The following is a 24,800-nucleotide window of genomic DNA, read 5'->3' as shown; positions in this document are numbered from 1 at the left end:
CGCCAGGCCCCCCATCAGGGTGGCATCCGCGCCATTTGGAACAGGAGCCGAAGAACTGGTGGAGCAGGGTCCGAACTCCTCCGCCTGGGATGGAGCGCCCGGGGCAGGCGGCCCTCGGGACACCTCGTGCTGTGCGCGCTGTGGCCGACCTCGGGGTGCTCCCAGGGGACCCCAGCCCTCCGCGGGGCTGCTGAGCCCGGAGGCCCCAGGCCCAAGACCTCGGGCTGCAAGGCCGCGTGAGCCCCTCCACGGGGGGCGGGCAGCCGCAGGCCCCGCCCCAGCGCCGCCCCCGACCCGCGTTGGCGCCCGCGCCACCGCCCGCTCGCCCGACCAGTCTGGCCGCGCTGGGCTCGGATTTCAAAGCCGCGGTGCCTGGCGGCGAACGGGCCTGCGCCCGCCCGGCGGTTCCCACAGCCCCTCCCGCCGCGACCCTCCACCCCCCCCCCCCCCCGCGTCCCCCTCGCCGCGCCCACGTGACGCCCGCGCCGCGGCGGCTCCGGTTACCGCCGCCTCAGTCCCCGCGCCGAGGCTGCGCCGCCAGCTGCCCGCGCCGCGCCCCCCGGCCGCCGCCAGCCCCGCGCGCCATGGCCTGCGCCGCCCCACGGCGGCCCGCGACCCCCGAGCGCGGCGCTGCCGGCCGCTGAGCGCGCCCCGAGGCGGCAGGCCCGGCCGGGCCCGGAGCGAGCGCCCGCCGCGGCCCGGCTCTCCCGCCGGCTGCCCGCGCCCCGCCTGCGCCCCGCCGCCCGGCCTGAGCATGGAGACGGCGGAGAAGGAGTGCGGCGCCCTGGGCGGGCTCTTCCAGGCCATCGTCAACGACATGAAGGTAACGGGGGGCGCGGGCGCGGGGTCCCCTTGGGGGCGCGCGGCGGCGGCCGCCGTGGCCCGCTGTGTCTGTGCGCCGCGGGGTCTGTGTGTCCTTGGCTGGCCCGCGTCTGCCGTGCGCCCGGGTCCCCGGCCGCCTGCCTGGGGGTGTGGGTGCTCGTGTGTCGGGGTGTCTGTGTGGTCCCCAGGGTCCATGCTCTGGGTCACCCAAAGCGCAGCGCCCCCAGGGGTTCGCCCGCGGAGCCTGCGCGCACCCGGGCTCCCTGCGCCCCAGACCTTCACACCATGAATGAGGTCTGGCTCCTGGGGTGCCTCTGTGGACCTTTAGCCAGTCCGGGTCTCTCCGGCCTCCGCCCCCTACCACCACCCTGGCCCCCCCATACCTCAAAGGCTGGCCTTGAAGCCCCGTCCATGCTGTCACCACCAAAGCGGGGAAGATAATAAAGCGGAGAACCGTTAACTCCTTCCCCGCCGGCCTTGGCCTCTGCCGACCCTGCAACTGTCACCCGCCCCCCCCGCCCCCCCGGACCCCCAAAACAAGCTTTAGGACTCCAAGGTTCCCAGGCTGAGTGTCCCTGCGTACCAAGGCCTCTGTCCTTACCGTGGGAGGAGGAGCGGAGAAGGTTGGGATTGGCAGAGCAACCCCAAGGGAGGGCTTTCCCTACCCTACTTCCACCCGGGCCTCAGCCCCAGCCCCTCCCCGTGATTGCCCAAGGTCAGGCTGGAGCAGGCCACCCGCTCCTGGCCCACCATTGGCTCACCAGGCGGGGAAACTGAGGCCGGGGAATGACTCAAGGTCATTTAGGAGACTGCTAGACACTGTCCCTGACCTCACCCCTCTTTGTCCATCTAGGAGCCAGGGGCATCCTTCCCCAAAGAGGCGGGGTGGCAGGGCTGGCTTGGCCGACAGGCGGAGAGGAGGGCCGGCTCCAGTGGCAGGATGGGGTCAGGAGCTGTTCCCACCCTTCTCCTTTGGGGTGGGGAAGGAGAAAGAACTGGGTTCCCACGGGAACTAAGAGCCCCCACCCTCCCAGCCTTTCACACTTCCAAGCACACCACACAACCCCAGGTGACATCACAGGCCCAGGAGGAAACACCACTCACGGAGGTGCAGCCGGCCGGCTGTGCTCAGGCAGGCCCTCCGGAGGTGGGGGTGACAGGCATGCCAGGGGCTCCCGTGCTGCCAGAGACCTGCTCCCCACAAGAGGCCTGAAGCCCCCTGGCCTGGGACCACGGGCAGGCAGCATGGAGGTGCCCCCACCCCCATATGGGGTGCTTCCCCGAAGACCGTCTACCTCAGCCCTTCTGGCCCGGAAGAGTGCTGGCCTCTCTCTGCCTTCAGCAGCTCCTCCTGCCCTGTGGGCATCACATCCCTGGCACCAGGATCTCCTCCTGGGACCGGGCAGCCCGGACCACCCTCCCCCCCAGCCACTCCCAGGGCCGGCACCCTCCTCCTGCCGGCAGCCTCTTCAAAACACTGCAGAGAGCAGCAGCTTTTGCTCGAGAAGAGTGGCAGGACTGCCTCTCCCCTCTCCAGGGTATTTGCAAGGAACTTGGGGACAAGACAGAAGCAAACGGGCCCAGGTTATAGCTAGAGATTCAGGCAGGGTTTTCTGACGTGGAGGCAAAACGGGAGAGGTTTCACCTGGGGTGATGCCAAGCACAGATGTTCCCCTGCCTGTGACACATGCATATGTTCCGGCCAGAGACAGGGCAGGGGACTGGGCCACCTGGAGGCCCATCACCTGGCTTTAGGGGACAGCTTCTGGCTCTTCCACAGAGGGTGGCCATGTCAAGAGGATGACCTTGCCCCATGAGGCTTCTCCACTGGCCCCACAACAGCCCGCCCTGGCCCTTCTGAAGGCCCACACCTTGGCTTGAGGGCCGGAGGGAAAGGCTCCCCGAGTGGTACCTGGAGCTGGAAGGGTGTGGAGGTGGGCACCCACTCAAGGGTGGGGAGGGGGCCCTCAGGAGCTTTCCCTGCTGGCTGTGCCTCATTGGACTCAGCTCAGATGCCCACTTGGTGCCAGGAAGCCCACTGAAGCCCAGAGAGGGGCAGGGACGTGCCTAAAATGGCAGGACTGGGCTCAGGACCTGGGCTCTGCTCCGTCCCCACCTGCCCAGGCAGCACCTTCAGCCGAGTGCATGGGGCCTCCTCCCAGCACTGGCCCATCCGGAAAGCGGGGTCATAACTTTTGGTGAGTGTCACCCAGACCAGAGGCCCTGGCTGGGCTCCTGGCAGGGAGGCAGGGATCCCATGCGCCTGTTAGCCAGCATTCCCTGAGCACTTACTAGGTGTTGGCGCATGCTAAGTGCTTTCCAGGCAGTGCCTCCTCGAGTCTCTCCAGCCATGTCAAACTCGTGGCTGGACAGGCCACGAGTTTGACATGCTTGCTCTACACTTTGCTCTACACTGACCCCGGAAGGAGGTCTGCTTTCCATCCTGATCTTACAGGTGAGGAGGCTGAGGCTCAGAGAGGGGTCCCTGGCCCAGGGTCACCTGGACAACCCTCTCTCGGGGCTTGTAGCCTGGGTCGCTCACCTGCACAGCCAACGCTAGGACCACGTCCAGCACCCAGAAAGTCTGAGGGCCAGGTCCCCAGCAGCCTCCTCATGGGTCTCATCCCTCCCACTTGGACACCTCTGGTGACAAGCCCGTCACCTTCCCCTTCCTGAGCAGCCACCCACTGTGCTGGAGGCAGAGCGGGGAGTCTCTCCCGTCCCTGCAGTCCCTGCCCTCTCCCCACCCTGATGCCCAGAGGCTCATCTCCCCGCAGCCTCTACCTTGACCGCAGGGACCCGTCAGACAGGGATCGGATCCTGACTGCCTCTCGGCAGCCTCGGGCCAGTCTAACCTTCATCCCTTGAGCCTCTCATCTCTAGAATGGGGGCGGTCAGTATTCATTTCACAGGGCCAGTGGGAGGGTTCGATGCGATCCCACAGTGACAGGGCTCAGCGGCACCGCAAGCACGCGATCACACTCACTAGTGAGAACTTCCCAGCGTCTTAGAGCCTGCAGCCAGGCATGGGCCCAGGGAAGCCTGAGGACACGCTCCTGGGGCACTGGCTACTCCGGCCCCTCAAATCCTCATCTCGGGGGTCCTTTATGAATTACCAGCGGGGGTGGAGTCCTCGGTCCAGCTGCTGAGGAGGAAATGGGCCTGGCCTCCCCACGCCCCATCTTGTCCCCTCTGCACGCGAGAGCGAGGCTGGGAAGGTCCGAGGTGGAGTGAGCCTGGCTGGGTCGAAGCTGTCGAGATGGGCCTCGGCCCTGTAGAGAGGACGGACTTTTCTCTGCCGGGTTTCACCTAGTCCCTTGCTCTCTCGGGCTCCCCAGGGGCCTGCAGAGGTTTCCTGGTGGCCAGGACGGCTGCCTCTGGACCACTGCACTCCCCCCACACACACACCCCCACCTCCTCGCATCGTCTTTCCTCCCTGGAGGTGTCATCTCAGCAAGGCTTCGTTCGGGGCTGGAGGGGTGGGGATGGTAGGGGGTGCCAAGGGGAGGGTCAGCTCCTCGGCCTGCCAGGGAGGACCCTTTCCCCTGAGCTGTGCCCAGTGGTGACAGCCCACCCACAGCCTCCCCTCCCCCTCCAGCTCCAGCCTGTGTGAACTTCTCAAATATTTGCTTTCCCTGGGCACTGGCTGGGCTGGGCTGGGAGGGGAGGGAGTTTCTGAGGCTCCCAGAGGCCGCCCTGTCTCCTGTCCACCCCTGCAGGCTGTCCTCGGTGAAGAGGCCGTTTCAGAGCTGCCCCTGGGGTCCAGGCCCAGCAAAGCCTCCCTGGGAGCCGGGCAGGGTCTCTGCCTTCCCTTTTTCCCTGGGATCAGCCACAGCGCCTCATCCCACACGGAAGGGAGGGTTGGAGACCCTTGGGGCTGGGGCTCTGCTGGGCCAGGACCCAGCGGCCATGGGAAGCACGTCAGCCGGAAGAGCCCCTTGATGAGACTGGACAGCTCGGTCGCCAGGAGCCTGGCCTCCCTACTGGGAACCCCCCCCCCCAACTTGGAGCTTTGGGCCAGGCTGGGATAAAGGCCACACTGTGTCCCCAGGAGGGGAGGGAGGGGAGCCGGGGGTGGAGAAAGGTGGCTCTGTTGGCCGCACAAGGCCCCATTCAGCCCAGGGCCTGGCTGTCCCGGCCAGGCTGGCCGGGCCCTGCGGCTGTCACACCCTCCCCGGCCTGGGAGCCACTGCTGCTGGCCGGGATGGGTGCTGGCTGGGCTGGCAGCAGCTTCCAGGGCACAGAGTAGCGCCCTCAGGGGCCCCAGTAGAGACCTGGAGCCCTGCCCCCCACACGGTGCCTCTGTCCGGTGCCATGGGGAGCAGCCAGGGCCACATCCGGGGCAACATGGTGCCCCTCAGGCTGCTCAGCCCCAGTCCCCCGCCAGGCCCGGGGGAGCCCCAGGGACACAGGACCTGCCGTCTACTGCTTTCACCTCCCTGGAGGGAGGATGTGCCTGTAGGCAGGAGGCCCAGCTTCCTGGTTGTCAGGGAGGAGGGCGGCACAGAGACATCTGGTCCAGGGCCAGGACTTCCTCCTGCTCCGGGCTCTGTCCTGGGTCCTCCGTCCCAGCAGCCAGGGCCCAGGAGCCTCCCTCTCCCGGGGCAGGGAGCCCTGCAGCCCTGTGGCGTCTCACTCCCTCCCCATCTCCCCGCAGAGCTCCTACCCCATCTGGGAGGACTTCAACTCCAAGGCCACCAAGCTGCACTCCCAGCTAAGGTGAGGCTGCTGAGGGCGCCCCGACTGGGGGGGGTGGGGGCCAGGGGAAGTGAGGACACCTCACAGCGGACCCTCCACTGTCCATCTCCCCAGGACCACTGTGCTGGCTGCTGTGGCCTTCCTGGACGCCTTCCAGAAAGTGGCCGATATGGCCACCAACACCCGAGGTGGGGAGGGGCGCGGCTGGAGGTCGGGGGGGGGGGGGGGGTGGTTAGGCTCAGAGGCTGGACTGTGAGCCAGGGAGAGGACACCGGGCCCAGGGTCGGGATCTTGAGCTCTGCTCCCTCCCGGAAGGGGCTGGCTGTTGAGAAAGGGAGCCTCTCGAGGCTGCAAGCAGGAGTGGGAGACGGGGACGGGGGGGCCACAGGGGCCTTCGTTCTTGCTGGGGGGGCACCCCTTTGGCCCCTCAGCCACAGGCGTTCACCCTTCTGCTCAGTGAGTCTGAGGACGGACTTATCACCCCTCATTGACCTCAGAGGGCACGGGGGCAGCGAGCCTTCCTGTTGGCTCTGCGTCTCCTTTGCTTTCTGGTCTGAGGAGCGGGGACCTGGGTCCCCTGTTCCTTCAGGTGGTGAGAACCAAGGCACTGGGCTGGGGCTAGGGCTGGCGCACTCACACCTGCATCTGGGCACCCCTGAGGGTGGTTCCTGGTAGGGGGAGGGGACTTGGGCTGGCTCTTGGGCTGTCTTTGGTTCTGACCTCTCCCAGCCGAGTGAAGGGCCCCGACCACAAGAGCACCTGCAGCTGCAGAAGGCTGGCGTGGCCGGCATGGGCAGGGCCGTGGTGGGGCTCGGTAGCTACTGGGGAATGATCATTCCGCCACGGGGACCAGGAGGGGACCGGCAGGACTGTGGGATGCTGGGGACAGGATGGGCGGGACGCGGCCTGGCCTTCGCGGGGCCTGCGCGCCCCCTCGTGGCCGAGGCCGGGAGTGCAGCGGTCCCGATGGGCCCTTTCCCATGCCACGCGCTTGCCTCGCCAGGGGCCACCCGGGACATCGGCTCGGCGCTCACGCGCATGTGCATGCGCCACCGCAGCATCGAGACCAAGCTGCGGCAGTTCACCAAGTGAGTGGGCGCCGCGGGCGGGCGGGGGTGTGGCAGGAGACACCCCTGCTGGCCCTGACCTGCACCCCATGTCCGCAGCGCCCTGCTGGAGAGCCTCATCAACCCGCTACAGGAGCGCATTGAGGACTGGAAGAAGTCGGTCAACCAGCTGGACAAGGACCACGCGAAAGGTGGGGCTGGGGCTGGGGCCCGGCCGGGTGCCCACCGCCACCCTGCGGGGACCCAGCACAGCTCTCCTCTCATCACCTGCAGAGTACAAACGGGCCCGGCACGAGATCAAGAAGAAGTCGTCAGACACGCTGAAGCTGCAGAAGAAAGCGCGCAAAGGTAGAGCCAGAGCTGCCCATCCAGGCACAGCCCCCCGGGGCCCCACTCCATGGACCCCACTGCCCTCTGGGGTGTCCCAGGGCATCATCCTGGCCAGAGGGACCCTATTCTGGACACAAGACCTTCCGACCTGTTGGGTGGGACAGAGGGAGCCTCCCTGCCCAGACCAGGCCCCAACCTCCCCTCTCAGGAGGTGGCAGGAGGCTCCACCAGCCCAGGCGCCCCCCCGCCCCCCGAGTGGCTCTGTCCATCGGCTGTCTTTCACACATACTCTTTCTCTGTCTCTCCTCTTCCTTCCACATCCTTCCTGTAGAGCTACTTGGTAAGTCAAATGTCCATCTCTCCAGCTGCTTCTCCCGTCCTTGTCGCATTTGTCTGTCTCCCCAGCTCAGGGCCATTGGAAAGAGCTTCTCTCGGCCGAGGAGGTCGGCCTGGCGAGGGAGGGGCCTGGGGCACAGTTCCCCAGGGGCCCTGTGGCCACTGCTGGGTCAGTCTTCCAGGTCAAGAGGGGTTGGGCCGCCCTGGGTGGGGGGCACAGGCCTTGTCTGCCTTGCCCCCGCCCGCCCGCCACCCAGAGATCTTACCTGTCACCCCCCACTTCCTGTCTCGTTGCTCCTCTATGTCATCCTCTCGCCTCTCTCTGCTTCTCCGTGTCGCCATTGCTGTCCTGTGCGTTGCTCCCTGAGCTGAGTGGGGGCCCACATGGAGACACCCCTCTCTCCTGCTCTCCTGACCAGGGCCTGGAGGACAGCTGAGCCCCATGCTCTACTTTGCTCTGTTTCCACCCCCACCCCCACCAGTACCCCAGGAGGCGAGAGGGTGCTATCCTGCAGGCAGTGAGCGTCCTGGGGGGTGGAGGTCTCCTCGGGGCCCCCTGAGCACAGCTGTTCCAAGGGCGGCCCTGGCACTGCCCAGGTCTCTGCCCACCCCAGGGCCTGGGTGGCTTGGCAGCTTTGGTGTCTTTCCTGTGTACGTGTCTGTCTGTCTCCTTTGCCTTCTCTGGGGACCAGTCCCTCTACACGTCCCAGAGTCCTGACTGCCCTCCCCGGGTCCCTGGCCCCCACGGCAGTGCCCAGCCCCAGCCAGGGACAACCACCACGGGGCCTGAGCCATGGACGCAGCGAGCGGGCCGGGTCCCCAGCACGGCCTCTCCTCCCCACCCTCCAGGGAAAGGCGACCTGCAGCCCCAGCTGGACAGCGCCCTGCAGGACGTCAACGACATGTACCTGCTGCTGGAGGAGACGGAGAAGCAGGCGGTGCGCCGGGCCCTGATCGAGGAGCGCGGCCGCTTCTGCACCTTCATCACCTTCCTGCAGCCTGTGGTGGTGGGTCCCTGGGGCAGCGGGCTGTAAGGCATCCCACACTGGGCCTGGCTGGGGTCCCCTGGGTGCTGCCATCACCACATCCAAGAATCAGGATTTGGGAACTACTGGGCATGCACCCGTCTTTTCTTTTTTAATATATTTTTATTGATTTCAGAAAGGAAGAGAGAGGGAGAGAGAGAGAGAAACAGTGATGAGAGAATCACTGATCAGCTGCTTCCTACACACCCCCTACTGGGGATCGAGCCCGCAACCCAGGCATGTGCCCGGACCGGGAATCGAACTGTGACCTCCTGGGCCATGAGTTCTTTTTGGTGACTTGGTGTCAGCAGGCCGGGCCAGGCCCAGGGCAGACCCCTTGACCTTGGAGAAAGGCCAGTCTCGGTGGTCCCTCGCTGGGTGTGTCCAGTGCTGAACACTCCTACCCAAAGGCCTGTCTCAGCTCATCGCCGATGTGGTCTGGCAGACGTCACGCCAGCCCCCGGCTGTGCAGGCCCGGCCTCCTGCAGCACTGGCTGTGGGGAAAGGGGGAGGGGGGAGGGGCCAGGTGAAGCCGGTCCCCCAGGTGGGCAGGCACGGGCAGTGCCAGCGGCCCTGACTCACTGCTTCCTCAGAACGGCGAGCTGACCATGCTGGGAGAGATCACCCACCTGCAGGGCATCATCGACGACCTGGTGGTGCTGACGGCAGAGCCCCACAAGCTGCCCCCTGCCAGCGAGCAGGTACAGCCAGGCCTGGGCACAGGGGAAGGGTGGGCAGGGGGACGGCCTGCCCTTGGTCGGGGACAGTAGAGGAGGAAGGGGGACAGCATTTAGGGGACACTGCTGAGGACAAAGGACCGGGCATGTCCTGACACCCACTGTGGGGCATCCAGGGGCACCTGCCCAGGTGAGGGGTGATGCACCCCAGGACCCAGTAGGGGCTCAGACTGTGTGCAGATGGACAGAAGTCCCGGGTTCATGGGGCTTGGCCCTGACCCTGCCCGCCTCACCCCCCACCATGCTCCCACTGTGCCAGGTCAGCCCCCGGGCAGCCCTGTGGCACTGCTCTCCCTGGGCACTCAATGCCCAGCACTGCTGAGCACTTTCCAGGCCATCAGGGCATCACCCTCCAAGACAGGAGGGATCGGAGCCCCAGAGGGTCTACAACTTGCCTGAGGGGCACAGCAGAGCCGGGATTCGAACCCCCTGGTGTCCTTCATGGGCACTCGCACCTGGCTCCCCTGCCAGCGACAGCGTGTCCTCAGGGGCCCTGCTTCTCCCGTATCCCAGCCTGGCCTGGGCCGGGCTCAGAGCTGACTGTGTGTGTGTGTGAACTGAGCCTGGACCCCCGGGCAGCGTCCCTGAGAGACAGCGGAATCTCCCAGGCACCCCCCCAGCATCCCTTCCCACTCCCACGTGAGGAGCTTTTATTAGGAAAGGGCTAGGGGGGCTTTGGGGGGCTTCAAACTCCCGGGATCTCCTGCGGGGGCCGGGTTCTCAATTGAGAAGAGAGGAGGGGGGCCCTGGGCCGACCAGCCCTCTGGGGGACCCCAGGAAATGATACGGCCATGACCTCCATCGCTGTCCCTGTCCCTGTCCAGGTGATCAAAGACCTGAAGGGCTCGGACTACAGCTGGTCCTACCAGACCCCACCCTCGTCGCCCGGCAGCTCCAGTTCCCGCAAGTCCAGCATGTGCAGGTCAGTGGTGGGCAGGCACAGGGAGGCTCCCACCAAACCTGCCGCAAGAGTTGCTGCAGGGCCCACAGTTCCCAGTTCCTGTGTCACTGAGGGATTTGCAAGTGGAGAGGGAGAGTACACCCTCGGCACAGGGCTGGCGGGGTCAGCGGGGTCAGGGTTTGTGCGGGAGCAGCAGCCCCGTGCCTGGGGCCGTGCTCCGTGCTCCGTGCTCCGTGCTCCGTGCTCCGTGCTCCGTGCTCCATGCATTTTCCTGAATCCTAACACACTGTGTTGGGTTGGGGTTGTCCCATTTCACAGAAGGGGAAACAGACCTAAGACCCAGAGTCCCAGCAGGTAACCATCGACTGCCAGGCCCGGCACAGGCTGGGGGAATCGTAAGAATCCCAGGTTGGGGAGAGGCGTGGCGTCTTCTGGGAGCTTGTGCTGAGGCCGCCAGCTGACAGACGCTCCGGCCGGCTGGCTCCCGAGAGCTGGTGCCTGGGCAGCCGCACGGCCCGAGCCCCAGCCCGGCCTCACTTAATTGCCGGGCACTAGGACAGGACTTGGAGAAGATGTGTCAGGATCGAGGCTCCTTGGGTGGGAAGCAGTGAGCACAGAGCAAGTTTCATTCTGGGGGAGCCCCCTGTGCCGGGCGCCCCTGCCCCAGCACCCCCTCGGGCCGGGCACCACTCCTGCAGGGAGAGGAGGGCCGGGTGTACTGGACCCGGGTGGTGGCATCACAGGAGGGAGTGCTGATGGCAGGGACACCCTGACCAGAGACGGGGCAGGTGGACGTCCGGGTCACACTCGGGAAGCCCTCACCCCCCGGGGGTGCAGTGGGCGCAGAGGATGTGAGCGGCAGGGCTGGGCACCCTCGGCGGAGGGAACGAGGCAGTGGTGGGTCCAGGACCCACACAGGCCACCCCCACAAATCCAGTTTGGGTTTGACAGCAGTCAGACTGAGAGGACCGTGTGGAAACGATCAGACCTGTGTCTGGTTCTAGCGCAACTGGAAGCTGGCGCCTGGCGACTCAGTTTCCTTGTTAGCCTAAGGCAGCGGTTCTCAACCTGTGGGTCGCGACCCCTTTCACAGGGTCGCCTAAGCCCATCGGAAAACACATATTACATACTGTTTTTGTGATTGATCGCTATGCTTTCATTATATTCCATTTGTAACAATGAAAATACATCCTGCATATCAGATATTTACATGATTCATAACAGTAGCAAAATTACAGTTATGAAGTAGCAACGAAAATAATTTTATGGTTGGGGGTCACCACAACATGAGGAACTGGATTAAAGGGTCGCGGCATTAGGAAGGTTGAGAACCACTGGCCTAAGGCCTGTTCTAACTGCAGCATAGGAGGCAGAGAGATCGCCGCCCCCCCCCCCCCCCCCCCCCACCCCCCCGTGTGCCCTGATGGCGTATGTGCCCTGACCAGGGGTCTTTGGTGCTGTCCTCTGCCCAGGCCCACCCTGTCCCACGGTCCCAGAACCCAGCTCCCCTGGTACCTGGGTCTCAGGACCTTGTAGTCTAACATTGTCTTTTCCTTCCTTTGCCCCTCACCTGTCTCCCACCCTCGTCTTTCACCTTCCCTCCCACACACACCCCCATGTCTCCCTGTCTGGCTGCTGTCCCCCCGTTCACTCCCCCAGCGCCCCCAGCAGCAGTGGCAGTGCCAAGGGTGGCGGAGCCCCGTGGCCTGGGGGTGCCCAAACATACTCACCCAGTTCCACCTGTCGCTACCGCAGCCTGGCGCAGCCAGCCACCGCCACCGCCCGCCTCTCCAGCATCTCCTCCCACGACTCTGGCTTCGTCTCCCAGGATGCCGCCTACTCCAAGCCTCCCTCACCCATGCCTTCAGACATCACCAGCCAGGTGAGGGGGTGTCCCCACACTGGGGACAGACTGAGTTCACTGCCTCGAGGCTCTGGGGGCGGGGGAGGGGGGAAGGTCTTGGAGCAGCCACATGGCCCCAGCAGTGTCAGCAGGAGGCTTGCGGCCCTGGGAGCTGGGTGTGCAGCGAGCCAGCTCACTCTAAACCTGAGCCTGGCGTGGGCTCCAGTCCTGCCGCCTCCGTGAGGCAGACCACGGGAGGTCAGGCCATGTGCCTGGCCTCCACTTGGGCTCAGCACTCACCTCTGCTCTCCTGCCCAAGGCTGTCCCCCTGGCACTGACACCCTCCCTGTGCCGGCTCCTTCCTGTCGTCACACAGACAAGCTCTAGTGTCAGCCTAAAGGCCCTCCCTTGTCCCCCCCCCTCCCCCAGGTCTCCTTCACAGCAGAATTTCTCAAAAGAGTTGTCTACCCTGCCCTCTCTACCCCATTTCCCATTCACTCCCAACCCAAGAGAAAAACATCCATATTTTTAAAATACTTTATTGACTTGAGAGAGAGAGAGAGAAAGATTTGTCCCGCTTACTCGTGCAGTCATTGGTTGCTTCTTGTATGTGCCCTGACCGGGGATCGAACCCACAACCTTGGGCTCCTGGCACGATGCTCTGAGCTACCCGGCCAAGGCAGAAAGGAGCAGTGTTTTAACAGCGACTCTTCAGCGGAGGAAAGACGGTCCTTTCCATTCCCGGTTTAAGTGTGGTCGGTTTTGTTTTGGGTTTTTTTCATGACTAAGTGCTGAGTTTTTCCACTGAGTTTTCCTCGTCTTTTTTTTTTTTTAATCCTCACTGAGCCTCTGCCCTGGGAAGCCCCAGCCCGTGTCCGCCGTGCCTGTGTTTTCCTCATTCTTTTTTGTTTTGAGTTGGGGCCTCCCACGTGGACGCCTGCTCCCACATTCTACTGACAGCGCTCTAGTCTCCACGCTGCCCCTGCGCCCCCACCACCGGCCCCAGCGGCTCAGCCGACCCTGCTTCCTCCAGGGGCTCCTCGGTGTCACCTGCTTGTCTCCTCCCTTCACCAGCAGCTCTCCTCGCCCTCCTCTGCTGGGCCTTCCTCTTCCCAGCCGCTGGACTGGCGGCCTGGGGGCCCCGGCCTTTCCTCTAGCGCCCCTCATTCTCTCCCACGGCTGCTGCATTTGTGGCTCCAACCCCGACATCTCCCAACGCCCCCCCCACCACCACCACCACCACCTTGTAAACACAGTGGCCGCCGTGAGTGGATGCCTCACAGGCAGCTCCACTGAACAGGTGCCGGAGGGGACTCTGGACCCCGCCCTCCCCAGTCCGGCCCTTCTCAGAAAACCGACACCACCAGCCAGCTGCTCACGCCCGACCCCCCCCCCCGCTGCCGCCCCGTCTCTCTGCCCCTTGCCCACACACCCAGGCCGTCAGCTGCAGGCCCGTCACTCATTCTCAAAATGGGCCGGGTGCGGGGAGGTCAGAGCTGAGGTGTGCGCTCTGGTGCTGCGTCCGCTGCGGTGCTCTCGGCTGTGGCCCCGGGTGGGGGCGCGTGGCCGGGCGGGTGCTGGTGGGACCCCCGCTGCATGCCGCCATGACCAGCTCTGTTCTCTCCTCTCCTCTGGCCTCCCGCCCGCCCCTGCATGGCAGAAGTCCTCCAGCTCCGCGTCCTCTGAGGCCTCGGAGACCTGCCAGTCCGTGAGCGAGTGCGGCTCCCCCACCTCGGTCAGTGCCCCCCACCTGCTCCCGGGCAAGGAGGGCCCTGGTCCACCCAGCGGTGGTGCACGCAGCCCCTCCCCGCACACTCACGTCTTCCCTCCTGGGATCTGTTCGCCTGCGCCTGGCGGGAGCGAGGGCTCACAGCGCCCGCCACACTTTGTCTGTGATTGGGAGCTTGAGGCCCCCGTTGGGCCGGAAACCCCGACCCTCCACTACAGTGAGGGTCCCCCTGACCCACCTGCCATGCCCTGCAGGACTGGGCCAAGGCCGGCCCCCACGAGCAGCCCTCCACCCTGCAGCGGAGGAAGGACCGCGTGGAGCTCCTGAGAGACACGGAGCCAGGCCCGGCCGGCGGGGGTAGCCTGGGCCCCAGCGGAGAGGAAGCACCCCGACCCCGCATGTCCCCGGCCACCATTGCAGCCAAGGTAGGCGGCAGCTCCCTGGGCATCCCAGCTGGGCCCCACCTTCACTCCCAGGCCAGTGCCAGGCGGCCGGCTGGGTCTTGGTGCCGGCTCTGCCCCTGGTGGGCGCTCCCTGGAGTCCAGGCTGAGGGGGGCCGCTGGGGAGCGAGGCTCAGCCTGCAGTCTTACCTCCCAGCACGGTGAGGAGGTGTCCCCGGCGGCCAGCGACCTGGCCATGGTGCTGACACGCGGCCTGAGCCTGGAGCACCAGAAGAGCAGCCGGGACTCGCTGCAGTACTCCAGCGGCTACAGCACGCAGACCACCACGCCCTCCTGCTCCGAGGACACCATCCCCTCCCAAGGTAGGCCCCGGGGCTGGGGCGGGCGCCCGGGCCGGCGGCCCCCTGGCCCTGGCCCACTGCCTCCCGTGCCCCCAGGCTCCGACTACGACTGCTACTCCGTGAACGGGGACGCCGACGGCGAGGGCCCGCCCGAGTTCGACAAGTCGTCCACCATCCCTCGCAACAGCAACATCGCCCAGAACTACCGCCGCCTGCTCCAGACCAAGCGCCCGGCCTCCACGGCCGGCCTGCCCACCGCCGGGCTGCCCGCCGCCTCGGGCGCACCCCCCGGCGTGGCCACCATCCGCCGCACGCCCTCCACGAAGCCCGCCGTGCGCCGCGCCCTGTCCAGCGCCGGCCCCATCCCCATCAGGCCGCCCATCGTCCCCGTGAAGACGCCCACGGTGCCCGACTCCCCCGGCTACGCGGGGCCCACGCGGGCGGGCAGCGAGGAGTGCGTCTTCTACGGCGACGAGGCCGCCTCGCCCCTGGCGCCGGACCTGGTGAAGGCCTCCCCCAAGAGGCTGAGCCTGCCCAACACGGCCTGGGCCAGCCCGACCCCCGAGCCCGCCGGCTACCCCGGGCCGGGGGCCGAGGACGAGGAGCAGCAGCAGCTGGCCGCCAACCGGCACAGCCTGGTGGAGAAGCTGGGCGAGCTGGTGGCAGGCGCCCACGCCCTGGGCGAGGGCCAGTTCCCCTTCCCCACTGCCCTGTCGGCCACCCCCACGGAGGAGACGCCCGCCCCGCCCCCGGCCGCCACCGGCGACGCGCCCGCCGAGGACATGCTGGTGGCCATCCGGCGGGGGGTGCGGCTCCGCAGGACGGTCACCAACGACAGGTCGGCGCCCCGCATCTTGTGATGGCGCCCCCTCCGCCTTCTGGCCCAGCACGAGGCCGCCGCCCAGCCAGGAGAGGGCAGAGCCAGGCCGGCGTTTTTTCCTCTCCAGTCACAAGGCAAAGCCACTTCGTGGAAAGAGACACCCAGCTAGGACTCGGCATTTACACAGACAGCGACTTCTCAGCAGACCTCGCTGCCCTGGAGCTGCAGGCCTGGACCTGGATGTGGAGCCTGTTTTATACTCTCCTTGCCTCCCCTGTCCCTCCACCTCCTCCCCCAGGCCCTGCCTCCCCATCTCTGTGAGCCCCGTGCGCGGCTCCCCCGCCCGTGGCCTGGGCTGGGCTGGGCTGGCAGTGCCACAGCCGAGCTGACCTGGCCAGCAGTGCCTCTGGCCTTTCAGAACTGAGCCCTGCCCCTCCCCTCCCCTGCCTCTCCATCAGGGAGGCTGTAGGGGCAGGTGCCCACGTAGCTAAGGTAGCAGATGTGACTGAAAAGGTGAGCTGAGTGGCTGGTGGTCTCGGGGGCAAGTGAAGTTGGGGGGCCAGCCCGCCATGGGGGGGAGGGGCTAGGGCCCAAGTCTCCAGGAGGGAATGCAGGGAGCCCACCTGGAGGGGCTGGGGTCAGGGAAGGGGTCTGAGGCTCTGGGCGATGGGGCACGTCAGGACTAATGCGGGTGGCCCTGTGCTCACAGCTGCGGGCACCTTTGGGGGTGACTTCGTGAGTATAATAAAGGAGCTGACTGGACAAGGACTGTGTGTGGGGACAGGGTGGACGATACAGGGTGTGTCCAAGAGTGCCTGAGGGACGGGCCACAGTGGCCTGGGGGCCGTGGCAGGAGGAGGACCGATCGGCTCCCCCAAAGCCAAGGGAGAGCTGTTCTCTCCAGCCTGGAGCCCAGTCAGGGGCGTCCGCTGGTCGGGGGTGGGGTCCTCTGGCCGGGCCGGGCTGGGGGACGTCTGGGAAGATTGGCTTTGACTCTCTGTTGCCAGAGGAGACGCCAGCCCAGGACGCATCCCTCACCCTCCATGCACCAAGCTGTGCCAACTCCAAGGCAAACGCAGGTGCCTCCAGCAGGAGGGCTCCCTGAGGCCCGCAGAGCTGGGCGCGGTGCAGGGCCACACAGGGCCTCCTGGGTAGGTCAGCGTTACCTGGTCTGGAGGGACAGGGCTGGTCGGAGTCTCCCAGCCGGAGGTCTTGGCGGTTCCTGTGCTGGGATCCAGGTGGGGCAGGGAACCAAGGGCACCTCCAAGTGGGTGGAGCCCCGGCTCCGGGGACGATGGAGAAGGAACCTGTAAGTCGCTAGGTCAGCACAAGCTTGCTGAGTGCCCGGGCCAACCCCGGGGGCCCGAGGACCGGAGGGCAGGTGGCCAGTCTGGGCGGCCCTGGGGCGGGCAACACCGCCCCCTCAGCTGTGTCAGGCTCGGCCTGGGAGTGGGATACAGGATGTGTGAGGGGAGCAGGGTGCGGAGCAGTGGGCGTGGCTGGGTCCTTGTGCCCCTAGAGCAGCGGTTCTCAACCTGTGGGTCGCGACCCCTTTGGCGGTCGAACGACCCTTTCACAGGGGTCGCCTAAGACCACCCTGCATATCAGATATTTACGATTCCTAACAGTAGCAGCATGACAGTTATGGCTGGGGGCCACCACACCATGAGGAGCCGTGTTAAAGGGCCGCGGCCTGAGGAAGGTGGGACCCACTGCCCCAGAGGAAGAACCTGCCTCCTGGGGGGAGGGGTGGCTTTGGAGGTTCGGGGAGCGTGAGCCCCGCCTTGCCCGCCCCCCTCCCTCCCGGCCAGCCCGGGGCTGTACATAACTCACCCCCCCACTGACCGCCTGTCCACTCAGTGACGCCCCGGGGCCGAGCCAGCCGCCGCCGCACAGACTCGGCTGGGGGACTTCACGTTCGTTTTATTTCTCATTTTGTACAGAGACATTCTTTTCCAAGTCTTTTGACTGAAGTAACTTTTCTGGTGCTGTTGTTAACTTGTTCCTTCTTTTAATTTATTTCCCACCCAGGCCTCCCTCCCGCCTCCCTCCCGGCCTTCCTCCCCTCGCCTCATCCCATCTGAACCGCCTCCTTTCTTTCCTGTCGGTTTTGGTTTCGAATAAATTATCCTCTCCACTCCTCGCCCTCCAGCCACCCTGCCCCCGATTTAATAGTCACGGCTACAAGTAACAATGCACTGTGAAGACCCCAGTATTAATAAAGTTGTACTGTAATTCACACCGGCCTGCCTGGCTTCCTGCCTTCCCACCCGCTCACCTGCCCGCGGCACCCCGGCACCCGCCCCTTCCTACCTGGACCCCAGCCTGCGGGCGGGGCTCCCCGGCCCAGGGCTCCCGGGCAGCAGGGGCAGGAGTGGCCGGGCTGTGCCTGTGCCGGGACCTACACCTTTGCAGGCTCCAGCTCCACCCCTGCACCCCTGCCGAGGGCAGCCAGAGGGAGGGAGGCCTAGGGGCACTGCAGGGCCAGCCCCCTGCGGCGGGGCTGGAAGGAGTTCAGTCCCTCAAATGCCCGCCTTTCTAGCCCCCTGGCCAGGCTCTGGGAGACAGAACCCCAGGTCGGCCCTCCAGCCCTTCCCAGCCACACGCGGCACTGGGTGAGCAGGAGGGGAGGGGCTCCCAAGTCCACCCTCCCGGACGCAAAGCAAAACAAAAACAAAATAAAGTGGGTGTTTAATAGAAAAAAATAAACGGGCAGAGAACCCACTGTGGCAAGATACGGCATTTGGCTCTGCCCTCTCCCCAGCCTGGCCAAGTCCTGTGTCCGCCACACCCACCTGCCCACCGGGCACAGCTCCTGGGCGGTGCCAGGAGGGGCCGTGAGCTGCGAGTCTCGTCGGCCTCCAGGTGCCCCCAGGCCCCCACCACTCCCCGAGAGACCTTGTGAGGCACCGAGGATGGGGGGCCGAGCCTTCCCCCCACAGGACACCCCCCCAAAGGTAAAACACCCTCCCTGGGGCTCTCCCAAGGGGGGCGCCCCCCACCACCCAGCGACCTCTCAGGCCCAGTCCGACTGGGAGCGCCTCCACCTCCCGCTAGGCGGCCACACACTGCGGCAGGGGCTCCGGGCCGTGGGGCTGAGGGCTGGGCACCTGACAGCCCTGCCAGTTTTGGACGGATGTTTCTTTACCTGCAGGGGAGGGAAAACCGAAACAAAAACCGTACGAGTGGTCGACACCTTGTCCCCAGTCCGAGCCATACTGTTCCTGTTCCCACACCCAGAGCCCATCTCAGCTCCCAGAGGGCACGCCCAGGAGGGTGCCAGCTCTGCCCCCCTCCCCCCTCCCCCGCCCGGCCCGGCCCCACCCACCCACCCAGGGCTCCTTACAGCAGGAGCAGTACAGCAGCTCCATGACCCGAAAGCAGTTGTCCAGCAGGGCTTTGGGCCGCACCAGCTTCAGGCTCAGCCGCGGGTCACTCAGGAGGGACAGCACAGCATCCACCGGGGGGCTGAGCTTCACGTCCTGGGAGGGAGGACACGGTGAGGCACGGCCGGGGAGGAGCCGGCCACAGGCCAGGACGGCTGTGGGGGCCGTCGCATCTGGAGCCGAACACTGAAGTCAGACGAGCCTTCCCGTGACCAGGAGGCCTGTGAGCAATTCCTCTCCTTCCTCCCGGTGCCACATTTCCTGGGGAGGGGGGCACCCCTCAATGTCCCTCACCCAAGCACAACACAGAGGCTTCTCTCTTCCCATCTCTGGAAAAATGACTACCCTGCCCAGAGGCACCAAAGAGCCACTGAAGAAGCCCCTAGGGCCCTAGCCAGTTTGGCTCAGTGGATAGAGCATCAGCCTGTGGACTGAAGGGTCCCGGGTTCGATTCTGGTCAAGGGCAGGTACCTCGGTTGCAGGCTCCCAGCGCTGGTTGGGGGCAGCAAGAAGCAACCAATCAATGTGTCTCTCTCACATCAGTGCTTCTCTCTGTCTCTCCCTCTCCCCTCCACTCTCTCTGTAAACCAATGAGAAAAATATCCTCGGGTGAGGATTTTAAAAAAAAAAAAAAAGGTCACTGGGGCTCCCAGCCTTGGTCAGAACCTGGAGAGCTCCCCACAGTCAAGCCGCAAAAGCACCTTCAGGCCCCTAAGCCGGGGATCGTCAGAAGCTCACAGTGGCTGTTGGGTGTTCTGGCTGCGGAGCAGGTGGGGGTCCCTGGGGCAGGGGGTACCAGGGGAGCAAGGCAACATGGGGGAGTGTGGAGGGGTCCCACGTGCCTGCACGGGCACACACTCATCCAGTCACCTTACCCTCCAGGCTCTTGTGGGGACATACATACTCAGGGGCCTCATGCCGAGCAGGCAGTTACTAGGAACCGCTCTATTATGGTTGTTGTTCACTGAGGCCCATCGTTTACATTACGGTTCACGCTCTGTGTTGTACGTTCTATGAGCTTTAACAAATAAATGCATGATGTCACACGCTCACTTTACAGTATCGTACAGAAGCGTTTCATCGCCCTGAACACGTCCTGTGCTCCGCCTCCCTCCTCCTCTCCCCCCAAAGGAACCTCGTTTCTTAGTTGCAGAAACAAAGCCACAGGGTTCAATGACTTACCCAAGACTGCAGAGCTCGACAGAGCCCGGAGCAGGGTCTGAGGCACACCTCCTGCCCCCCAGCCCAGTCCAGCCCAGCCCACCCGCTGGTCATCACTGGCTGCCTCCTCTTCTTTCCCATTTCTCCCACACCCATCAGGACATGCTGGAACTTTCCAGGTGTTCACATCCTCCCTCAACAGCCCTTGGCCACCATACACACACACACACACACACACACACACACACACACACACATGCACATGCATGCAGGCAGGCACACAAGCATGGACACACTCACACATGGATTCACACTCAGGCATACACACACATGCACACACAAGCACACACTTGCACATGCATGCCGAGCATGCAGGCACACACACGTAGGCTGGCACACACAACATGCATGCAGGGCAGGCAGACACACATGCAGGCAGGCACACCCACATGCACACATGCAGACACACACATGCAGGCAGGCACACAAGCAGGCAGGCGCGCGCACACATGCACACACAAGCACACACACTTGCACATACACACCCAGCATGCAGGCACACACGCATATGCAGGCAGGCAGGCTCACACACATGCATGCAGGCAGGCACACACACATGCATACATGTAGGCACGCACACACATGCAGGCAGGTAGGCACATGCACACATGCATGCAGGCACATGCACACACATGCATACATGCAGACACACGCATATGCAGGCAGGCAGGCACACACACATATGCAAGCAGGCAGGCTCACACATGCAGACATGCAGGTTCACGCACACACATGCATGCAGGCAGGCACACGTACACTGCCCGCCCACCTCCTGGCCCAGCTCACCCCGAGGGCCTGCTGGACTTCCACCAGCAGAGAGTGGATGTCCTTCAGGTACTTCCAGGACGGGTGGCCTTCGAGCAGCACCCCCTGCACGGCCTCGGTGGCGCTGAGACTCACCGAGACCCACAGGTGGCGCAGCTCCTGCTGGCTCACGCGGGCCCTCTGCTGTGGGGACGGGAGAAATCACTGAGACCCCAGACACGGGCCTCTGCGCCCCTCCCACCCCGCTGACACTGCCTCCCACTGTGGACTGCAGACAACCCTGGGCCTGGGCCTGGGCCTGGGCCACGGGCGAGCCTGCTTGAGGGGCCAAGGAAGGCCCCGGGCAACAGGAGCTGCCACACCCCGATGGCTCCAGGAGAGGCCGGACGCCCCAGGAGACAGGGGCCTCCCAGCCCGGGAGGGGTCCTCACCAGCCTGGTGACGTTGGCCGCTCTGAGCACCCCCTCGTAAGGCATGCTGACCCTGTAGCCGATGGGGAAGTACTGTTTCTGGGGAGGTGAACAAAAACCATGCGATCAGTCAGGGATGCTCGGACAGGTGCTCCCGAACTGCCCCCACCCCCACCCTCACCTCAACACTTGGCTGTAGGGGGAGGGCCCCAGGAGCCGCTGTGATGGCAGAGGTGCCTCTGGGAGAACGCACTTGGCTCCCGTCAGGGTGGGACAAGGGAGGGATGAATGAGACAAAACACCCAGTTGCTGTTAGGGCAGGAGTTTCAGCCACGAAACAGTAGGAGGGACACCCCACCCCGAGAGAAGCAGATTCCTCGGGGGAGGGGAAGACCAACGGGCACTCAGAAACCTGTGATGGCTGCCCAGCTGGGCGTGTACTGAACCAGTGATGGCGAACCTATGACACGCGTGTCAGAGGTGACACGCGAACTCATCTTTTTGGTTGATTTTTCTTGGTTAAATGGCATTTCAATATATAAAACAAATATCAAAAATATAAGTCTTTGTTTTACTATGGTTGCAAATATCAAAAAATTTCTATATGTGACACGGCACCAGGGTTAAGTTAGGGTTTTTCAAGATGCTGACACGCCGAGCTCACAAGGTTCGCCATCACGGCACTAAACCCACGAGTGTGCGCGCAAAGGAGTGACCTGCGTGGTGTGTGAACCAGATCTCAGTGAAACTGTTTTAAAAAGGAACACGCCACAGGGCTTCGCCACCCTGTGAAAAGAGCCTTCCTCCGACGTCTAGGTCCCCATCTCCCCGCTAAGAATAGGAGGTGCCTGAGGTCCCCCGAGGCTTCCTGGAGGCCATTCCTGAATCACAGGGTGAGTGCCACATGGAGATGGGACCAAAGTCAGACCTAGTGGGAGCGGGGAGGCCCCCAGGGACGGCCGGCAGGAGGGAGGGGGACAGTACGTGCAGGCCAGGGGACCAGGGGGGAGGTGGGGCAGGGGGTGGAGAAAGGCAGAGAAAGGAGCCCGCAGGCTCAGGGCTGACACCGGTCCAAGGAGGGACCCTGAAGGTCCAGGCCCCCCCGTCCCATCAGCCAAGGGGCTTGGGTTGGGGGCCCCGGCGGGGGCCACAGGGTTACCATGTACTGAAGGCGGTTCCTGTACTGCAGCTTGCCCCGCAGGATGCCAGTGAGGGCGCACTCCTTGCTCTGCGTCAGGGGCCACACCTCCAGGTCCTGGTTCCCCAAGGCCATGCCGAGGAGGATGCCGAGATCTGTGGACCGTGCCCAACGGGAACACATGAGCAGCCTGCCCGCTGCCACACTGCCCAGCCCTCCCTCTTCCCGGTCACCAGTCCCCGTGGGCGAGGCGGGAGGGGTGGGGGCGAGGCAGGCGGGCAGGAGCCATCCAGCCTGTCTGCTCCTGGCCCGAAGCCAGCCCCTGAGGCTAGTCTCCTCTCCTCCCCACAAGGCAGGCACCCCCTCCCTGCCCGGCCACCTCAGCACCGCCTGCAATGGGGACATGTTTCCAAAGCCTGTTGCTGCCTTTTCCACCTGGGGGTTCAGGAGACGTCGGTTCCAGTTCCAACCCTAGACATGACTCTTGGTGACGGCGACCATTTTCCTCCTGCCTACCTGACCTTGGCGTCCATCTCGTGGGACTGTAGGGGCCCACCTGGTTTGCTCATGCTGGATGCTAAGCGAACCTCACTCAGGTGGTTCCTCACACTCCCTGCCAACCAATGAGCTGCTGCCTTCTGGATGTTACCAGCCTTTACCACTGGGGGTCGCTGTGACTTCAAAAATAGCCTGTGTGATTTCCTGTAACTGAGCCGACTTACCAAAAATCTCTAGGAGGATTTGCAAAAAAATATATAAATGGATAAGAGACATGTCCAAAAAAATCAACCCCACTAATAAAGACAAGGAAACTCAGGCCCTCGCTGGTGTGGCTCAGTGGATAGAGCGGCGGCCTGCGGACGGGAGGGTCCCAGGTTCGATTCCAGTCAAGGGCACATGCCAGGGTTGTGGGCTCGATCCCCAATGGGGGGTGTGCAGGAGGCAGCCGATCAGTGATTCTCTTTCATCATTGATGTTTCGATCTCTCTCTCTCCCTTCCTTTCTGAAATCAATAAAAATATTTTTTTTTAAAAAAAAAAAAGGTTGCCGAAACCGGTTTGGCTCGGTGGATAGAGCGTCGGCTTGCGGACTGAAAGGTCCCAGGTTCCATTCCGGTCAAGGGCATGTACCTGGGTTGCGGGCACATCCCCGGTAGGAGATGTGCAGGAGGCAGCTGATCGATGTTCCTCTCTCATCGATGTTTCTAACTCTCTATCTCTCTCCCTTCCTCTCTGTAAAAAATCAATAAAATATATTTTAAAAAAATAAAAAAATAAAAAAGGTAAGGACATCCACATTAAAATAATCACACTTCACCTATCAAAATGGAAAATGGTTTTGTTTGTTTAGTTTTATTTTAATAGCAGTTGGTGCTGGCAAAAGTAGGAAGGCGGATACTCATTCTGGAGAGGAGCTGGGCAACTTTTGTTATTAATGGAATTAATATGTCCACACCCTTTGACACATTAAATTCATTTCTAGGAAGAAACCCAAAAGAAAACAAAAAAGAGAGCTGTAAACCAAAAGATTTACAGACAAAGACTTCCACGGCAGCATTATTTCATAATCGTGACCTAAATGTTTAATAACACTTAATGTAGCCAATAAAAGTCACATTGTGAAAGAATGCTTTCTGACATGTTTATGTGGTAAGAAAAGTGCTCAGGATATGCTGGGGGGAGTTTTTTTTAAAGCATGACCCAACACTCTATCTGAGGCTATAATTCAAGTCTGACTTGAATTCTGTTCATTACACGTCTGCCTGCATAGCAAGTGTGGTGGGAAGAACTGTCCCAAATTACGTTCTTTATGCTCTACAGGATATAGTTTAGATTCTACAGCCAATGGCTATCATTGTTATAGTCAGAAGCAATCTTTTCTTTTTTTTCTTGTTCTTTTTTTTCTCCAAAAATCAGCCAGGCAGGCGGGCTGAGTCCTCTCCTGGACCCACCCTGGTTATGAGGAGGCGTTACTGACGGACATTCCCCACTCACCTTCCTGGTCCTTAGGAAGACCGGTCCCTAAACTCTACTAGCCTGGGCCTGCTCCCCGTCACCTCCCTGCGTCCTCACCCCGCTGCCAGGCCTCTGCTCCTGCGGGGCCCCTCACCAGGAGCGCCCTCAGGTCCACTCAAACCCTGTGCCCCACAAGGGCTACAGCCCGCAGCCCTTCCTCTCTAGGAACCCTGACAACCACATTTTTCACAAGGTTGCACGTTTGCCACCCATCCTACGCTCTCGCTCTCTCTCTCTCTCTCTTCCCAGGTGCTCAAACCAGTATTTGGACAAAGGAACTAGATCAACACAAACAGAAGCAGCTTGCTTCCGGTCTTGTCTCTAAGTCCTTGACCCTGACCTTCTCAGCTTGGCATCCCCGCAGGTCAAGGTCATTCCTGCCTCAGGTTTTGCTCACACTTTGTCGCTGCCCTGGGTATCCTCTCACACTGCAGACCATCACCCTGACCGCTGCCCTCCCCGGGGTCTTCCCTGCCTCCACCAGCCCCCACCAATCCTGGTCTCTAGCACCATCTGTCCATTCCCTTATGCTCGTCACCAGACAACTTAGCCCCTAGTATGTAAACATGACTTGGTAACCACAACCCGCGCTTGTTTTGGGTTCCCCTCGAGCAGGGGGAGGGTAGCAGGCAGGGCCCCACCCGAGGGTCTGACTCGGCAGGTCAGGGTGGGGCCCGAGACCTGGCATTTCTAACAGCGCCCAGGTGACGCTGCCGGCCGTCTGGGGACCACACGCTGAGAACCGCTGACCTAGAGCGGCAGTTGCAAACTGGTGTCCCAAGGGCCACATCTGGTTCACAGAGATTTCACCGAAA

At 63.4% G+C, this 24,800-nt stretch overlaps 2 protein-coding genes across 19 annotated transcripts in view; one reads left to right on the top strand and one right to left on the bottom strand.

Annotated features, from left to right (window-relative positions):
* The first annotated feature begins 649 nt into the window (after positions 1–649).
* Positions 650–17,289, top strand: MTSS2 (MTSS I-BAR domain containing 2). 8 transcript variants are annotated; one of them, XM_036345587.1, is made up of 15 exons: positions 650–823; positions 5,480–5,541; positions 5,635–5,708; positions 6,524–6,608; positions 6,687–6,778; positions 6,861–6,935; positions 7,249–7,257; positions 8,103–8,260; positions 8,872–8,979; positions 9,840–9,937; positions 11,576–11,798; positions 13,420–13,494; positions 13,743–13,913; positions 14,086–14,251; positions 14,327–17,289. In XM_036345587.1, the coding sequence occupies exons 1-15, from the start codon at positions 755–757 to the stop codon at positions 15,088–15,090; spliced, it is 2,229 nt and encodes a 742-aa protein (XP_036201480.1). In that variant the 5' UTR covers positions 650–754; the 3' UTR covers positions 15,091–17,289. The 8 variants fall into 8 exon arrangements, with proteins under 8 accessions (XP_036201480.1, XP_036201484.1, XP_036201482.1 ...); XM_036345585.1 differs by lacking the exon at positions 650–823 and adding an exon at positions 4,883–5,280; XM_036345590.1 differs by lacking the exon at positions 650–823 and adding an exon at positions 4,885–5,280 and having other exon boundaries at positions 11,672–11,798.
* A 435-nt stretch (positions 17,290–17,724) lies between these two features.
* IL34 (interleukin 34) overlaps positions 17,725–24,800 on the bottom strand; it is a 66,436-nt gene continuing 59,360 nt past the window's right edge. For 10 of the 11 annotated variants that reach the window (XM_036345599.1, XM_036345596.1, XM_036345597.1 and 7 more), the window contains 5 exons: positions 21,992–22,125; positions 20,854–20,931; positions 20,444–20,605; positions 18,397–18,532; positions 17,725–18,198 (listed from right to left, as the gene is read on the bottom strand). In XM_036345599.1, the coding sequence (XP_036201492.1) occupies positions 18,104–18,198; positions 18,397–18,532; positions 20,444–20,605; positions 20,854–20,931; positions 21,992–22,125 (605 nt within the window). In that variant the 3' untranslated portion in view covers positions 17,725–18,103. The remainder of the gene's footprint in view (positions 18,199–18,396; positions 18,533–20,443; positions 20,606–20,853; positions 20,932–21,991; positions 22,126–24,800) is intronic. The other variant, XM_036345593.1, reaches the window with a different exon arrangement.

Source organism: Myotis myotis, unplaced genomic scaffold (assembly GCF_014108235.1).
Source record: "Myotis myotis isolate mMyoMyo1 unplaced genomic scaffold, mMyoMyo1.p scaffold_m19_p_19, whole genome shotgun sequence".
NCBI classification, from domain to species: Eukaryota; Metazoa; Chordata; class Mammalia; order Chiroptera; family Vespertilionidae; genus Myotis; species Myotis myotis.
The sequence above is the reverse complement of the archived record's forward strand: the minus strand, read 5'-3'. Positions and strand labels throughout refer to the sequence as shown.

Bases quoted from the DNA above. Each gene is read 5' to 3' on its own strand.
- MTSS2 (XM_036345585.1), top strand. From the start codon at position 5,137: ATGGGGAGCAGCCAGGGCCACATCCGGGGCAACATGGTGCCCCTCAGG. The intron at 5,542-5,634 runs GTGAGGCTGCTG...CCATCTCCCCAG, and splicing joins AAGCTGCACTCCCAGCTAAG to GACCACTGTGCTGGCTGCTG. The intron at 5,709-6,523 runs GTGGGGAGGGGC...TTGCCTCGCCAG, and splicing joins TATGGCCACCAACACCCGAG to GGGCCACCCGGGACATCGGC.